Raw genomic sequence first — 18,868 nt, 5'->3', positions numbered from 1 at the left:
ATGTCAAAATTTAACTTCCCCGTGGAGGGTCGAATTTTCCGAGATTCCTAGTGATAGCCTGACAATAGATCGTGGGGCTCTCGAGATAGCCTTGGACTAGATGGCTATACGCCCATTTCTGACCCAAAAAGGTAAAACCAAACCATCTCTGACTGTCTGGATGTAGCGGAATACTAAAAAATGTATTGGCCAGGTCTATCACAGTAAAGTAAGCATTCCCGGGCTTCAACTGGTTTAACAGCGTGTGTGGATCAGGCACACAAGGTGATCTTGGGATCACACTGCTATTGACTCCTTGTAGATCCATCACCATTCTCCAATCAGTGCTAGGGAACACCTTCTTCACTGGGAAGAGAGGCGAGTTACAGAATGCTTCATCCACCGGTATGAAAACACTTCCCTCCCTCAACTGTTCAAACGAGGGTGTTATTCCTTTTATTGCTTCCGGCTTCAAAGGGTATTGTTTTTGGTAAGGTCTATAATCTGATTTAGGAACCACTTGTACCGGCGTTACTCCCTTAATTAATTCCACATCTCCGGGACCTTGAGACCACAGATGTTCGGGTATCCCTTTTAAATCATCTTCCTGTTCTACTGTCAACAGGTATTCTGCTTCTCAAAAACCTTCCCCACCCTCAGTGATGTGCACTGTGGGGGCACAAATTGCTCTCCAGTTCAGTTTACGTCTCTATCTATCCGTGGACGGGCTGTGTTGCAGCCCCCCCTTTTTCGTTTCCCAGTCTGTCAGTTCTTTTCCTTTTGATACCCAGTTTCCCATGTCCTTCCACTGTGCAGAGGGTTTCTTAGCTAGGGCCACATGAGGGCACCATTTCTCCCTGTACAGGGCCTGGACATGAGTTGGCAGTTCCACCTCTACAGCCGCATGCGTAGAATTATAGTAAAACCATTTCAAACCAATGGTTCTTTCCCCGACTCTCAGAAGTGCCCCCTCATACTCCAGGTCCGGACCGGGGTTTCTTTTGTACCACAGTGCACAGTGCAAGTCATCTGGGTATCTTTTAGTAGGTCCTGACATCACATCGTCTGTCAAATCCGCCAATGCTTTGGGTATATCTGTTAAACCCCCCCTCACCAAATCTTGACTATACCAATAATGCGGATCCCCTTGCCCGCAGATTACCATGTTATTTTTAATCACTTGGGCTTTCATACCTTTGTCTGTAGGTGCTATGGCTATGTTGAAGATTTTAATGACATCTCTCCCTAGTAGATTTACTGGACACAATTTTGATATCAGTACTGGGACCGTCGCCTCATCCTCAGTCATTTCATGTCTGAGGGTTATGGGAGTCGAGAGCCTCTCTACACAATGGTGACCGGACGCAGAACGGACAATTATCTTATCGCCTGAGGATTGAATCCCTTCAGGCACATCCCCGCTACATATGGCTGTCCTGCATGCCCCCGTATCACACAAAAATGTAATTATTTTTCCATAACTGTCAGCGTCATAAAAGGTTTCTCTTCTAGAGCTAGAGCTAGATCGATTGTTGCTAATTCAAACACTTCAGCCTCTGTATTGCTTATCTCAAAATTGTTTATGTCTGAATTGTGATTACTACAGTCGTTGTCATCTCTGTCACACCAGTCTGCTACTTCTTGCCTGACTATTTTAGCTGTATCCCCCTCTAGTCAGGACTTATCTTCGTCTCAGATTTCGGGCGCCTCTTTCCCTTATCGCCCCCCTTCTTTTTTTTGTTTTTTTGTTTGCAGTCGCGGCTGTTGTGTTCCTTCTTATCACAGTGTTTACAGGGTGCTTCACATTCTCTGGCGATGTGCCCCATCCCCTGACAATTAAAACATATGAACTCCCCTTTATTCCCTACATGTGATCTCCTCTTTCTGTCTTCACTATCCTTTCCTTTTGCTTTGTCCTCTAACAATGCCATTAAAAACTCATCTTTTCTATTCTCTTTTTTCCTTTTTTCTGTCTGTCCGTGTTGTTCGTGGTGGACCGCATATCTTTTCACCTCTGCGAGAGTTGCCAACCCCCATCCCACTAAGTTCTTTTTTACCTCCTTACTGATTTCAACGCGCATTCCCGTTAAAAAGGCTTTTTTCAGTTGTTGATGATGAGGGGTATTTTGATCCCCCCCTTGGGCTGGTTCTGGCGTACCACTATTGGCATTAAATACATCTCTTAAACGTTCTAGGTACTGACTGACTGAGGGGGACGCTATTAACATTTTTGGATGAAAAACGTTCCCGTTTTAAACAAGATATTTTGTCACGAAAAGATACTCGACTATGCATATAATTGACAGCTTTGGAAAGAAAACACTTTGACGTTTCAAAAACTGCAAAGATATTGTCTGTGAGTGCCACAGAACTAATGCTACAGGCAAAACCAAGATTACATTTCATACAGGAAGTGCGCCAGATTTTGAATGCGCTGTGTTCCAATGTCTCCTTATATGGCTGTGGATGCGCCAGGAATGAGCCTACAATTTCTGTCGTTTCCCCAAGGTGTCTGCAGCATTGTGACGTATTTGTAGGCAAATCATTGGAAGATTTACCTTAAGAGACTACATCTACCAGGTGGCCGCTTGGGGTCCTCCGTTGCAATTATTGCGTAATCTCCACCTGCGTGTATTTTTCGTTTGCTTCGAGGAGAAACACAGCTGCCACGAATGATTTATCATCGAATAGAAATGTGAAAAACTGATTCTAAACAACGTTTGCCATGTTTCTGTCGATATTATGGAGTTAATTTGGTAAAAACTTTGGCGTTGTAGGACTGCATTTTCGGATTTCTTTCTTAGCCAAACGTGATGAACAAAACGGAACGATTTCTCCTACACAAATAATCTTTTTGGAAAAACTGAACATTTGCTATCTAACTGAGAGTCTCCTCATTGAAAACATCCAAAGGTCTTCAAAGGTAAATGATTTTATTTGAATGCTTTTCTTGTTTTTGTGAAAATGTTGCCTGCTGAATGCTAGGCTTAATGCTATGCTAGCTATCAATACTCTTACACAAATGCTTGTGTAGCTATGGTTGAAAAGCATATTTTGAAAATCTGAGATGACAGTGTTGTTAACAAAAGGCTAAGCTTGTGAGCCAATATATTTATTTCATTTGCAATTTTCATGAATAGAAAAAGTTGCGTTATGCTAATGCGTTACAGTTGAAGTATTTTTCTGTCGATTTCTCAGCCAAGCAGGATGAACAAACGTGACGTTTTTCGCCTACAAAAATATTATTTTTGGAAAAAAGGAACATTTGCTATCTAACTGGGAGTCTCCTGAGTGAAAGCATCTGAAGTTCTTCAAAGGTAAATGATTTAATTGGGTTGCTTTTCTTATTTTTGTGAAAATGTTGCCTGCTGCCAGCACAGCCTAGCATAGCATTATGCTATGCTAAACTTACACAAATGCTTGTCTAGCGTTGGCTGTAACGCATATTTTGAAAATCTGAGATGACAGTGTTGCTAACAAAAGGCTAAGCTTGTGTTTGAATATATTTATTTAATTTCATTTGCGATTTTCATGAATAGGAAACGTTGCGTTATGGTAATGTGCTTGAGGCTATGATTACGCTCCCGGATACGGGATTGCTCGTCGCTAGAGGTTAAATGTATACATAATTAATCATTTCAACTATAATTTCCTCCAACAGTAACCTTTCAGTGATGTTCTGATGTTCTGTGTGGACATCTGACCAGTTCTGTGTGAGCATCTGACCAATCCAGTGTGGGTGATCATTAAAGTTCTGTGTGAGTATCTAAGAATATCTTACGTTTTATATGGATTCTGTGAATATATAAAAATATGATAAATTGTATGTGTGTATAATCGATTACTAGAGAGTTTATGAAGTAATGCTGAGAATAAAATTAGATACAATTTAAACCACCCATTCTTAGACGTACGTAGCTTTTGAGTTGGTATATCAACTATTGGCATCACCGGGGGCAAACTACCTGCCCTCCAGGACACCTACACCACCCGATGTCACAGGAAGGCCATAAAGATCATCAAGGACAACAACCACCCGAGCCACTGCCTGTTCACCCCGCTATCATCCAGAAGGCGAGGTCAGTACAGGTGCATCAAAGCAGGGACCGAGAGACTGAAAAACAGCTTCTGTCTCAAGACCATCAGACTGTTAAACAGCCACCATTAACATTGAGTGGCTGCTGCCAACACACTGACTCAACTCCAGCCACTTTAATAATGAGAATTGATGGGAATTGATGTAAAATATATCACTAGCCACTTTAAACAATGCTACTTAATATAATGTTTACATACCCTACATTATTCATCTCATATGTATACGTATATACTGTACTCTATCATCTACTGTATCTTTATGTAATACATGTATCACTAGCCACTTTAAACTATGCCACTTTGTTTACATACTCATCTCATATGTATATACTGTACTCGATACCATCTACTGCATCTTGCCTATGCCGCTCTGTACCATCACTCATTCATATATCTTTATGTACATATTCTTTATCCCTTTCACTTGTGTGTATAAGGTAGTAGTTTTGGAATTGTTAGATTACTCGTTGGTTATTACTGCATCGTCGGAACTAGAAGCACAAGCATTTCGCTACACTCGCATTAACATCTGATGTAGTAAAATAATTGAAATATGTTGCATGAGAAAACAATCTACGTTTATTAAAATGTGCAAGATCTGTTTCCTAGTCAATGAATGTCGATTTAACTCTTTGACTGCTAATCAATTCATTTGTAATTGGGTTGTTTGCAGAGTTCTCATTCTTTCAATATCATTGGTGGTTCAGTGGTGGAATTTTTGCCTGCCATGCGGGAGGTCTGGGTTTGTTCCCTGGTCAATGCTCTAATTGACAAAGGTCTGGGTTTCTGATTGTAATTCAACTATTGGTATGTTTTGCCTAGAAAGATACGGGTGCTAGTGTTTGTTTCAGATATAAACTGAACATTTTAATAGCTTGTTTAGTATTACATTGAAAGACTAATTCATCCAAAATAAATAGCTATGCGCTTTCGATGTAATATGTTGTCTGTTGCCTAAATGGTCTGCTGAAATAACATATTGAGAAGAATCAGGTCGTATTTAAATAACTGAATCAAAGAAGAGAAAGTTACCTAAATCTAATGAATTTAATAATAGCGGAGAGGTAATTGCATAGAGTTGTGCCCACCGAAATGTGTTTTTAATTCAAAAGGGTTGACTGACGTATTTTATAAATTTGGTGCTTTACATGTTATTTTTTAAAGTCTTGGACATTTCATAAGTGTGAAGCCAAAAGAGAAGGGAAAGCTGTAAAGTTTGGTTTCAATCTTATGATAGAGGTAGGCAGCACGATATTTGAGTAGGGGTTATATTTTTGCCTACTCATAAGAATAGGAGAGTTGGTTGTGCGCGCTGGGCTATGTTGGGCTGTAGGGGATTCAGGTGTGAATAAGGAATAGTGTTGTGATACGTTTCTGATGATTGTTGCTTGGTTTTATTGTTTAGGTAACACCAGTGAATTTGAGCAGGAAGTTTAATGTATTCTAACATTATAATCTGTTTCCAGTACGTGGAACAATGTCCGGTCATTACTGAGTGGAGGGGGAGCCTGGACATTTAGAATCTTGAATACAAGACATGCATCAGTGTATTGCACAAGATTTTTTCAACTCAGGAGCTCATGCCTTCCGAGAATGTAACAGTGATTATAGCTATTGGGCTTCCTATCAAGCACTTTGAGAGCCTGTTTGCAGACAGACTGAATTGGTTTTAATGTTATAAAGCAAGCATGGGCCAAACTAGTCATGATAGTATGTTAAATGGGGGAGTATCATAGATTTAAAGTACAGTTTTGTTACCTCTGTAGTCAAACAATTTCATATGTTTTGGAAATGAGCTAGGTTGAATTTGGTTATTTGAGTTACCTTTTTAATTTGCTTTTTAAAAGAGAGGTTGAAATCAAGTATGATGCCGTGGTACTTAAAATCGGAAACCATCTGGAGCTTTTCCCCTGATACATAGACATCTATCTCAGTGGCATCGGTTGTTTTCTTTGTGAGGAACATGCAGACAGTGTTTTTTTAAGAAGCAAATATTGTATCTATGAGTGGAAAAAAGTTAGTTTTGACTCTTACGCTGATGAGACAGCACCAACTTTTTAAAGGTTATGGATTTGTTAAACATGTCACGTTCTGACCTTTATTTCCTTTGTTTTGTATTTAGTTAGTATGGTCAGGGCGTGAGTTGGGATGGGCAGTCTATGTTTGATTTTCTATGATTTGGGGATTTCTATGTTTCGGCCTAGTATGGTTCTCAATCAGAGGCAGGTGTCATTAGTTGTCTCTGATTGAGAATCATACTTAGGTAGCCTGGGTTGCACGGTTTGTTTGTGGGTGATTGTCTATGTTGATTGCTTGTTTCAGCACAGTTCTCATTAGCTTCACAGTTGTTATTTCGTTTAATGTTTTTGTATATTGTTTCAGTGTTCAGTGTTTTCTTTATTAAAATTCATGATGAACACATACGACGGCGCATTTTGGTCCTCTGATCCTTCTCGCCTCTCCTCTTCAGATGAAGAGGAGGACGACCGTGACAGTATCACCCACTAACCAAGGACCAAGCGGCGTGGTAAAGGACAGCGACGACAGCAGCGGCAGCAGCAACAACAGCGGCCAGCATCACAGGTCTCCTGGACATGGGAGGAGATCTTGAACGGAGAGGGACCCTGGGCTCAGGCTGGGGAATATCGCCGCCACAAAGCAGAGCTGGAGGCAGCGATATGAGGAGGCAGCACGGCAGCGCGACAGGTACGAGAGGCAGCCCCCCCCAAAAATTGGGGGGGGCAGACGAGGTGTGGGGCTAAGCCAGGTAGCAGACCTGAGCTCACTCCTCGTGCTTATTATAAGCAGCGCGTTACTGGTCAGGCACCGTGTTATGCGGTTAAGCGCACAGTGTCGCCAGTACGTGCCCATAGCCCGGTACTCTATAGGGCAGCCCCCCGAGAGTGTCATGTGAGTGTGGGCATCCAGCCAGGGCGCGTATGGTGCCTGCTCAGCGTGTCTGGTCGCCGGTACGCCGTTTCGGGCCAGGGTATCCTGCGCCGGCTCTGCGTGCTGTGTCTCCGGGGCGCTGGGAGGGTGCAGTGCGTCCTATGCCTGCGCTCCGCTCGTGCCGGGCAAATATGGGAGTGGAGCCTAAGGGAGAGGTGCGCGTAGAAGGCACTAGATCTCCCGTGCTTACCCACAGCCCGGTTCAACCTGTGCCTGCACTCTGGAGGGTCCGGGCTAGAGTAGTGATCCAGCCTGGGGGAGTGGTGCCAAGGCTGCGCACCAGAGCTCCAGTGCTCCCCCACAGCCCGGTCCTTCAGGTGCCTCCTAACACCAGGCCTCCTGGAGGTCTCCCCAGCCTGGTGGGTCCTGTGGCAGCCCCACGCACCAGGCTGTCTCTGTCTCCTTCCTACAGGTGGTCCCGCCTGTCCGGCGCTGCCGGAGTCTCCCGCCTGTCCGGCGCTGCCGGAGTCTCCCGCCTGTCCGGCGCTGCCGGAGTCTGAGGCGCCAGAGCCCCTGCCCCTCTGTTCCGAGCTTCCACCCCTCTGTCCCGAGCTGCCCCTCTGTCCAGTAGGTTCATTTAGAAGGGTTGCCATGGTTAGGAAGCCACGGAGGCGGACAATGAGGCGGACTAAGACTATGGTGAAGTGGGGTCCGTGTCCCGCGCCAGAGCCGCCACCGCGGACAGACGCCCACCCAGACCCTCCCCTATAGGTTAAGGTTTTGCGGCCGGAGTCCGCACCTTTGGGGGGGGGTGGGGTACTGTCACGTTCTGACCTTTATTTCCTTTGTTTTGTATTCATTATTTAGTATGGTCAGGGCGTGAGTTGGGGTGGGCAGTCTGTTTGATTTTCTATGATTTGGGGATTTCTATGTTTCGGCCTAGTATGGTTCTCAATCAGAGGCAGGTGTCATTAGTTGTCTCTGATTGAGAATCATACTTAGGTAGCCTGGGTTGCAGTGTTTGTTTGTGGGTGATTGTCTATGTTGATTGCTTGTTTCAGCACAGTTCTCATTAGCTTAACGGTTGTTATTTCGTTTATTGTTTTTTATAGTGTTTCCGTGTTCAGTGTTTTCTTTATTAAAATTCATGATGAACACATACCACGCCGCATTTTGATCCTCCGATCCTTCTTGCCTCTCCTCTTCAGATGAAGAGGAGGACGACCGTGACAAAACAACAGGTTTGTTTTTACTAAATTTATGCAACAGGTTGAAATGATTAGATTGCTGGAAAGGGGTTATGGGTTTGTTTATTGTTTACTGTTTATTGGTTATTGTAGGTGTTGATTTCACTGAATTAAACATTGTATTATCTGATGTGTTTGAATAGGATTCTTTTTTCCGGGACGGATGGAAGTCACCTAAAGTATGTACAGTGGGGAGAACAAGTATTAGATACACTGACGATTTTGCAGGTTTTCCTGCTTTTACTTTTGCAGGTTTTCCTGCTTTTACTTTTGCAGGTGTTCCTACTCTACAAAGCTTGTAGAGATCTGTAATTTTTTTTATCAAAGCTACACTTCAACTGTGAGAGACGGAATCTAAAACAAAAATCCAAAAAAATCACATTGTATGATTTTTAAGTTATTAATTTGCATTTTATTGCTTGACATAAGTATTTGATACATCAGAAAAGCAGAACTTAATATTTGGTACAGAAACCTTTGTTTGCAATTACAGAGATCATATGTTTCCTGTAGTTCTTGACCAGGTTTGCACACACTGCAGCAGGGATTTGGGCCCACTCCTCCATACAGACCTTCTCCAGATTTTTTATTTTTTTTAACTAGGCAAGTCAGTTAAGAACAATTTCTTATTTTCAATGACGGCCTAGGAACAGTGGCTTAACTGCCTGTTCAGGGGCAGAACGACAGATTTGTACCTTGTCAGCTCGGGGGTTTGAACTTACAACCTTCCGGTTACTAGTCCAACGCTCTAACCACTAGGCTACCCTGCCGTCCCAAGATCCTTCAGGTTTCGGGGCTGTCGCTGGGCAATACGGACTTTCAGCTCCCTCCAAATATTTTCTATTGGGTTCAGGTATGGAGACTAGCTAGGCCACTCCAGGACCTTGAGATGCTTCTTACGGAGCCACTCCTTAGTTGCCCTGGCTGTGTGTTTCGGGTCGTTGTCATGCTGGAAGACCCAGCTACAACCCATCTTCAATGCTCTTACTGAGGGAAGGAGGTTGTTGGCCAAGATCTCACGATACATGGCCCCATCCATCCTCCCCTCAATACGGGTGCAGTCGTCCTGTCCCCTTTGCAGAAAAGCATCCCCAAAGAATGATGTTTCCACCTCCATGTTTCACGGTTGGGATGGTGTTCTTGGGGTTGTACTCATCCTTCTTCCTCAAAACACTCCGAGTGGAGTTTAGCCCAAAAAGCTATTTTTGTCTCATCAGACCACATGACCTTCTCCCATTCCTCCTCTGGATTATCCATATTGTCATTGGCAAACTTCAGACGGGCCTGGACATGCGCTGGCTTGAGCAGGGGGACCTTGTGTGTGCTGTAGGATTTTAATCCATGACGGCGTAGTGTGTTACTAATGGTTTTCAGGTAATTGACCAGGTCCTGCCGTGTATCAGGTCCTCATGGTCATTGATGCCCCACGAGGTGAGATCTTGCATGGAGCCCCAGACCGAGGGTGATTGACCGTCATCTTGAACTTGAATGTCATCTTGAACTCTATTTTCTAATAATAGAGCCAACAGTTGTTGCCTTCACACCAAGCTGCTTGCCTATTGTCCTGTAGCCCATCCCAGCCTTGTGCAGGTCTACAATTTTATCCCTGATGTCCTTACACAGCTCTCTGGTCTTGGCCATTGTGGAGAGGTTGGAGTCTGTTTTGAGTGTGTGGACAGGTGTCTTTTATACAGGTAACGAGTTCAAACAGGTGCAGTTAATACAGGTAATGAGTGGAGAACAGGAGGGATTCTTAAAGAAAAACGAACAGGTCTGTGAGAGCCAGAATTCTTACTGGTTGGTAGGTGATCAAATACTTATGTCATGCGCAAATTAATTACCTAAAAATCATACAATGTGATTTTCTGGATTTTTGTTTTAGATTCCGTCTCTCACAGTTGAAGTGTACCGATGATAAAAATGACAGACCACTACATGCTTTGTAAGTAGGAAAACCTGACAAATTTGTCAGTGTATCAAATACTTGTTCTCCCCACTGTATGTTTAATGAGACATAGGAGAACACGTCTACATTTTTATTAAATGCCTGGGATTAAATATCACTGATTCCTTACGCTGAGAAATTTACAACATTTGCGATAGAGGAAAAAAATATGACATTTATATAGTAACAATACCAGGATAATTGTATCTAAGGGTTGCGCATGTTCAATTAAGAATAGATATACATTGATGTAGAATAAAACTAATGATTAATGATTTGAGGGAGTACAGTGGAATTATCATTATTATTATTAGGTTTTGTTTGTAGTTAAAACTTTTGGGTTTCTGATTCGGTGTAGTATAATGAATGCTGACGAAGTGTTCTGTGTTTTTTTTCTGGGAAAATGGGGGTTTCATTGTCTCTCTTTGAAATGTTTCCTGGGGCTTTAATCTTGGGGAGAGTGAGTGAGATTGAGGCCGTAAACTACCAAATTGAAAAGGCCTTGCAATTTAATATATTTTTTTACCTTAGGGTTTGCAAATACCCACACACAACACATTCGTTATGACTATTTGTTGGTGTTTTTAAATACTATGTTTGATTTGTGTGTTCTATTTCCTGTGGGTTTGGTGAATTTTCCATTTGTCTTAGTGCCAAGATATCTTAAAGGGGCACGCACACACATGGAATGTTTAGACATTTTTTTCCTTCTGAGTTTTTCATTTTAAACACGTGAATTCTCTGATAAAGTAATGTTCTGGGAACCTGGGATACAACATGTAGGGAATGTTTGACTGTTTTTCTTTAATTTGTCTAATATAGTAAGAAACACTTGTTTGAAGGGTTTGTATGACCTATGACCTCTGTCATGACTTTCTATTGTGATTTGATCACCCTCATTGGAAAGCCATTTGGATATTGAATTTAAGGTAATTTGTAATACTGATTTCAAGGTCATTCGTAAAATTGATAATTATGAAGTTTATAGTTCTTTGCAATATTTGTAATTTGGATCAATGTGAAGAAGGAGAGGGTGTTGCCTTTGACTAAGGGTAGGCTGCCTTAAGTCTATTTTCCTATGACCATATGGGTACAATAAGTTCTTTGTGGAGTTTTTCAGAGTAGTGATTTTAATTTGATTATGTTTTATTTTTTGACCAAGACAATGCTAGATTTGAAACCGAAGCTTGGTGGTTATCGAGGGGGAGTGTTGGAAAGATTTTTTAACAGTAAGAGAGGAACTGTTGTCATTCAGAATGTAAAAAAAAACAGACTTGGTTGACTTTCTGTGTAATAAAAAAAGATCCATTCCTCCTTGCTTATGTAACATACATATTTGGGAAACTGAACTAACTGAATGCAAGCATGCAGGGGAAATACAAAAAAGTCTACAGATGACTGACCGAATCAGAGGATTCAGAGGAAACTATTCTCATTGGAGAGAGTCTTTCAAAAGCGAACATGCCTGTGTATGTTTCCAACAGAACAGCATCAGTACGTGTCCCACACAAGTTACCTCCAATGCTTGGAAGAGCACTTTGGCGCCTACTTCCCAATCTGTTTGATTGTGATCATGCAGCTGATCGAACTGTCATCTGACCGATTCCATTCACGGGTCACTATAGAGGAGTTTTGGTTCCTGCCATCTCTCTCTGAGCATTAATGCCGTGTTCAAAACAACTGGGAACTATGAAATCTCAGATTTCTGAATTCAGTGTGTTCAAGACAACTGGGAACCCCCCCAAAAAACTAGCTCCGACTGGGAAAAAGTGTTAGTAGGGAACTCCAGCATTCTTTCTAGAGCTCTGACTTTCCGACCTGAAGATCGCTGACGTCAATATTTTTCCTCAAATTTTTCTGATTTCCCAGTTTTCTTGAAAGCACCATCAGTGCTCTCGTCTGCATTGAAACCAAATATTGATCCAGGTTGGAAGTGACAGCAGAGACACGCCTCCTGACTTTGAGAAGCTCTGACGTGTCATGCATCAAGCACAGCCCTCTCATTAGTGGTGGTGAGATAAGATACATAATGTCAGACCAATTTGCACATAATAACCCACATTAAAAGTATGCAATACTGAGTTGAGAAGACAATCAGAAATACTGTTAGAATGTTTTTCAATTAACTGCCATAGCACCAAACAAAAAAGTAAACATTTGCTGTTAATTGCATAATTGTTTTCTCATGGTTGGGATCGCAAGATTTTTCAGATATCGAAATGGGGTCGTGGGCCAAATTTTTTGGAGAACCCCTTAACTAGCTGGTTGATAAGCTACAGGAGCTCTGAACCTCCACCTAGTCCACCCACCTTTTCTCTTGTAACCCCTCTCCCTCTATATATTTGGTGATTGGACAGAGACTGGTGTAAACACAGAGAGCTTGCAGGTACTGTATCACATTTAACAATGTGTGATTCATTCACCATTACACAGTGGTGTAAAGTACTTTTGCCAACTTTTTACTTTTACTTCTCTACACTGCTAAAGAAAATAATGTACATTTTACTCCATACATTTACTTGCTACATGTTGACAGGAAAATGTTCCAATTCACACACTTATCAATAGAACATCCCTGGTCATCCCTACTGCATCTGATCTGATCCTCAGGTTGTTTTTAGCCTAAATAATTGATAAAACTTCAACCGGACAATAACGTCATCAAAATGAAAGGTAAATAAGAAACGCACGCTCCCGGTCTCAAGCATGAAAAATCTCTGGGACTCTGAATGGTCCACTCATTCAGAGTGGTCTTACTTGCTAATTTTTCAGAATACAAGCCTGAAACAATTTCTAAAGACTGTTGACATCTAGTGGAAGCCATAGGAAGTGCAATTTGAGTCCTAAGTCATGCATACTGTAATGGCATTGAATAGAAAACTACAAACATAAAAGAATCCCACTTTCTGGATGGATCTTTCTCAGGTTTTCACCTGCCAAATCATTTCGGTTATACTCACAGATGTCATTTTAACAGTTTTAGAAATATTAGAGTGTTTTCTACCCAAATCTACCAATTATATGCATATCCTAGCTTCTGGGTCTGAGTAGCAGGCTGTTTACTTTGGGCACGCTTTTCATCCGGAGGTGAAAATAGTGCCCCCTACCCTAATGAAGTTAACCTCTAGTGTCGAGCAATCCCGTATCCGGGAGCGTAATTATAGCCTCAAGCTCATTACCATAACGCAACGTTAACTATTCATGAAAATCGCAAATGAAATGCAAGAAATATATTCACTCACAAGCTTAGCCTTTTGTTAACAACACTGTCATCTCAGATTTTCAAAATATGCTTTTCAACCATAGCTACACAAGCATTTGTGTAAGAGTATTGATAGCTAGCATAGCATTAAGCCTAGCATTCAGCAGGCAACATTTTCACAAAAACAAGAAAAGCATTCAAATAAAATCATTTACCTTTGAAGAACTTTGGATGTTTTCAATGAGGAGACTCTGTTAGATAGCAAATGTTCAGTTTTTCCAAAAAGATTATTTGTGTAGGAGAAATCGTTCCGTTTTGTTCATCACGTTTGGATAAGAAAAAAATCAGAAAATGCAGTCTCTACAACGCCAAACCTTTTACCAAATTAACTCCATAATATCGATAGAAACATGGCAAACGTTGTATAGAATCAATCCTCAAGGTGTTTTTCACATATCTATTCGATGATAAATCATTCGTGGCAGCTGTGTTTCTCCTCGAAGCAAACAAAAAATACACGCAGCTGGAGATTACGCAATAATTGCAACGGAGGACACCAAGCGGCCACCTGGTAGATGTAGTCTCTTAAGGTCAATCTTCCAATGATTTGCCTACAAATACGTCACAATGCTGTCGACACCTTGGGGAAACGACAGAAAGTCTAAGCTCATTCGTGACCCATACACAGCCATATAAGGAGACATTGGAACACAGCGCATTCAAAATCTGGGGCACTTCCTGTGTGAAATTTCATCTTGGTTTCGCCTGTAGCATTAGTTCTGTGGCACTCACAGACAATATCTTTGCAGATTTGGAAACGTCAGAATGTTTTCTTTCCAAATCTGTCAATTATATGCATAGTCGAGCATCTTTTCGTGACAAAATATCTTGTTTAAAACGGGAACGTTTTTTTATCCATAAATTAAAAGAGCGCCCCCTATATCCAAGAAGTTAAGGCCCACCAGAGTACTCACTTCAACTATGATCTAGGTCTCTTGAAGGGACAGGTAGACACATAACCTTGACCGGCAGTACACTCCACCCACTTCTCCCACACCTCTCTTGCCAGTTTGTCTCTCTTGCAGGTCTTGACGGTGTTTGAGGGAATCAGTTTGAGAACGGCGAGGAGCAGAATTACTAATCTTGTTCAGATAATGACTAGCTATGTGGGATAAAAGGTGATTCTGCTCAAAGTGCAATGAAGTTGACCTCAAACCCACACAGAGCGGAATAAATAAAATTCCTGAGACAGCAGGATGCATTCATATGTTGGGAGTTTATTAGAGTGGATTTGACATGTTAAATGGAGCTGATGTTAGAACAGGACATGACAACAGTGGCCCTAGCAACCACATAACCTTCAGACCCAGCTCCTTCATTAATAAGGGGAATTCTGGTTTCTTAGGCCCAGTTGCAGCACTTGCAGCTGGCGTCGAACACAAGGCCGGCAGCACACTGCTGGTCGTAGGTCTTGCCCTGGCTACAATTGTAGAAGTGGTTGGAATTGGTGGGGTCAGGGTATATTCCGTCAGCCTTCCCGGCGCAGAAGCCAGATCCGCTGCTACTACTGCCACCGCCACTGCTGCCACCGCTGCTGCTGCCACCTTGACCGCCGGGCTGTGGGGGGTTAAGTGGGTGCTGGGTAGGGGTCACTGGGGCGATGGGGACCGTACGGGCAGCACAAGCTGGGAGAGATGGAGGACATAGGAGTGGGGGAAGGGGTTTGAGATAATTTGAGATAATTTCAACTACATTTCTACTACTATTTGAGAGAGTGATAGAGAGGATTGCTGTTGAATGTTTGTGTGTGCATGCAGGCATGCATGTGTCTGTGTCACTCACCGGCTCCGGTTCCCAGTCCAGACTTGAGGGTGTTGATCAGTGGGTATCTGCCTTGTCCACAGAAGGTTCCAGAGAAGTCATCCAGATCCAGACTCCACACCATGGCTCCTCCGAAGCCAGTGTTCTTCAGCCACTCGATCTGTAAGGGAGACAGAGAGGGGAGAGGAGGGTTTACTTGACAGGGTGAAATTGGATAAATATGTATAGGTGATAGAACTTCATCATTTGCCCTATGTTGCTCAGTTGGTAGGGAATGGAGCTTTCAATGACTGGGGTCTCGCTGGGGTCACCTATAACAAAATGTATGCACTCACTACTGTAAATCACGAAGATAAAAGCTACTGTTTAATTCCATATATTACTAGGCTTATTGTAACAGAGTAGGATGCTACGCCATTACCCCCTAGTTATATCTTTCCTCCAACAGACAAACACCCCCACAAACACAGACCTTGTCCTGGTAACTCTTGACGTTGTCATATCCAACCCAGATGTTCTGCTGGGTGTAGGCATAGGGCACCATCTGGGCAGAGTCCCAGGCCTGGGTAGCTCCCTGCTTCAGTAAGGTGCAGATCTAATGACACACACACACGTTATTGTTGGAAGTTGCATGATTCAGGAAGCTGCAGATGTAATCACTCAAAAACATACACGGGGTTTGCGTCCAAAATGACACCCTGTTCCCCAGGACAATACCTTTGACAAGAGCACACAAGTAGTGCACTGTGTAGGGATTGGAATAGGGTGTAATTTCGGACCAATTTTAATCCTGTGTCAATTACCTCGTAGTAGGCCAGGAAGCCAGACTGTCTGGTGAATGGTCCGGCCGGGCCGGGGCCATTGGCCGGTGCGCCTACTCCTGTGTTAGAGCCACTGGCCAGCTGGAAGGTGTGGCCGTAGGTGGGGAATCCAACCAGGAGCTTCTCAGCGGGGGCACCACTGCTCTTCCAGTACTTCATAGCATAGTCCTGAGAACACACACAGTATGTGGTAGTGAGAACACTGGAGAGAGAATAATTATTAAGAAATGTGGAACTCCCTCTCAGCTCAAAACTAAATAGGCAGGAAGAGATAGATGAGCCGAGGAAGAGAGAGAGGAAGAGATGGTCATGGAGAGAGAGACTCACCACATCGAAGTAGATGTAATCTCCCTGATCAGCTGGTCCTCTGTAGAGAGGGCTGTTTTCTCCAGTGTTGTGTTCCCAAGATCCATGAAAGTCATAGGTCATCACATGCAGATAGTCCAACACCCTGAGAGGGAGAGGAAGAGAGAGAGAGAGAGAGAGGGAGAAAAAGAGAAAGAGAAAGGAGAGAAAGAGAGTTTCCAATATGCCAAGAAGTATTTGATAGATCATGCATGTTTTAATGTACAAATCTTTCCTAAGAACTAATATATGAATGAGATCCAGTGTGTATGTACTGACGATCCAATCTCGGCGATCTGATATCCGGAGTCGATGGTTCCCTTTCCGGCAGAAACAGCTGCAGTCAGCATCAGACGAGGACGGTTGGTGTTCTTTCCTTCAGACTCAAAGGCAGCCATCAGCTCCTAGAGGGAGACAGTGCACAGAGGGATGTTTGTGTTCATTTGGGTGTTCAAGCGTTCATTCTTGTCTCTGTGTTCATTTGTGTGTGCATGAGCTATTTTGTGCGTGTGTGTGTGTGTGTGTATGTGTGATTGTTAATCTGCGTGTGTGTGTGTTTATTCATGTTTGTTGATTCATGTGGGTGTGGGTGTTTGAGTCTAACCTGCAGCAAGGTGGTGAATCTGGCCTTGTCTGCGGGTGGAGAGCCTCTTGATCCGGGATACTCCCAGTCAATGTCCAGGCCATCAAACTGGTACTGCCTCAGGAACTTGATAACGCTGCTGATGAACGTCTGGCGGTTGGCTGCACTGGACACCATTGCTGTGAACCTGGGTGCACACACACAGCTCAGACACAGGGTGTGTGTGTAAATGTGTGTGTGCACTTGCATGTTTATATGCATCTCCACTTACGGCTGAGTGCCAAAATTCCATCCTCCAATGGCCAGCAGAGTCTTCAGGTTGCTGTTCCTGTTACCAAATACAAGACTTAGGGTTATTACTGGCTTAGGCGTGCATGTGTGCACCACGGGAGGCTGCTGAGGGGAAGAAAGCTCATAAAAATATCTGGGATGGTGGAAATGGAATGGCATCAAACACATGGAAACAATGTGTTTCACATATTTGATACCATTCCACTAATTCTGCTCCAGCTCTTACCACGAGCCCGTCCTCCACACTTAAGGTGCCACAAACCTCCTGTGGTGTGTACATGCCTGAATGAGAAAGTGTTTGCCTGCATTTGTCTATGTGTGTGCGTGCCTGCATGCATGCATGCGTATGTGCATGTGTGCATGCCTGCTTGAGTGTGTGTTTGTGTGTGAGTGTTTGTGCATGTGTGTGTCTCTCTCTCACTGGTTCTTGAGAGCCTGGAACTGTCCGTAGAGTTTCTCATCGTCCCATTCATAGGTCTTGATCTCGTTGTTGGCCATGCCGGCAAAGGCATAGATCAGATGGTCACAGAGACAGGGGTCCACGTTGGTGGGGAAATACTTGCCTGCTCCTGGCCGGTACTGGCCCCAGTTAGTGAAATAACAGGATAGGATGTAGGAGGATCCTATGGAAGGGTAGTAGTAATGTTAGAGTTTGGAGTTTTAGTCATGGTTGTCATGCTCTGTAACTTGAGTTATTGTTCTCTGATTGGCTACTTACCTAGATGCTGGCTAAATGTAAATTAAATGTACTTAAAACTTACCTAGCTGTGCATGCAGCAGGAGAGCCAGTCCTAGAGAGAGAGAAAAGGAGAATGGTGAGAGAAAGCAAGAGAGACAGAAGTAAAGAAATGAGAAAGACAAAGGGAGAGGTTTTATGTCATATTAAACTTTTTTTAAAGTCAACATAATTCAGAACTGTAATGATCATGATATAAAGTGCAGTTCTTCCCCTCAGACATGAATATAGATGGGTCATGGTGCTGGCAACCTCAGTCCTTAGAAACAGACATTGAACACAGTAGCATTGACAAAATGCATAGCTAGAGGACATTCGTCAGTGGCCAATTCTCTCCACAGGGAGCCAAAGCCTTAGCATAGAGCATAGTATGTCTGAATATTGCTAATTTTAATTACAATGAAAATGTAAATAACATGTTTGAAATAAAGAGCAATAGTACAGTTATAAGCTAAATAAGCCAAAATAAATTCCACTTACCAACGCAGATGAGTAGTTTGCCCATGGTTGCTCTGTACATTGCTCCATGGGCTGCTGAACCCTTTTATACTCTCAACGACCACTCCTATCTCACTCATAACTCTAGGACTTTCCCATTCCGCAGCAAAACTCAATCAGCCTCAGTCACTTGTTTGAACAAGGGTTTCCACTTCCTTAACAAAAACACTGATAAACTTCATATGTCCTTGTTTTAAGACATGATACGCTGACGATTAAAAAAGCAAGTCTTGGGTTGTAATCATTTGGTGAAACTGGCACTGAAATTGATCATTTGGTGAAACCATAGAGATGGGTGCATTAGTCACCCCTTAGCCTCTTCAGTACAGCCCCTACAACTAGCCCCTGCACCCTAGCTAGCACCTTTCTCCTACCACCAAACCCCTATATACTTGTGGAGATTGCTTATTGTT

General features: G+C 42.9%; 1 protein-coding gene across 1 annotated transcript; it reads right to left on the bottom strand.

Annotated features, from left to right (window-relative positions):
• Window positions 1-14,617: 14,617 nt before the first annotated feature.
• Window positions 14,618-18,533, bottom strand: LOC112244794 (acidic mammalian chitinase). The gene is made up of 11 exons (XM_024412594.2): window positions 18,438-18,533; window positions 17,983-18,012; window positions 17,643-17,844; window positions 17,202-17,258; window positions 16,952-17,117; window positions 16,627-16,751; window positions 16,330-16,453; window positions 15,985-16,170; window positions 15,654-15,776; window positions 15,203-15,341; window positions 14,618-15,045 (listed from the first exon to the last, which is right to left on the bottom strand). The coding sequence occupies exons 1-11, from the start codon at window positions 18,475-18,477 to the stop codon at window positions 14,762-14,764; spliced, it is 1,476 nt and encodes a 491-aa protein (XP_024268362.1). The 5' UTR covers window positions 18,478-18,533; the 3' UTR covers window positions 14,618-14,761.
• Window positions 18,534-18,868: the final 335 nt, after the last annotated feature.

This window comes from Oncorhynchus tshawytscha, linkage group LG02 (genome assembly GCF_018296145.1).
Source record: "Oncorhynchus tshawytscha isolate Ot180627B linkage group LG02, Otsh_v2.0, whole genome shotgun sequence".
Taxonomy (NCBI): domain Eukaryota; kingdom Metazoa; phylum Chordata; class Actinopteri; order Salmoniformes; family Salmonidae; genus Oncorhynchus; species Oncorhynchus tshawytscha.
Note: the sequence above shows the minus strand (reverse complement) of the source record. Positions and strands in the feature narration are given on the sequence as shown.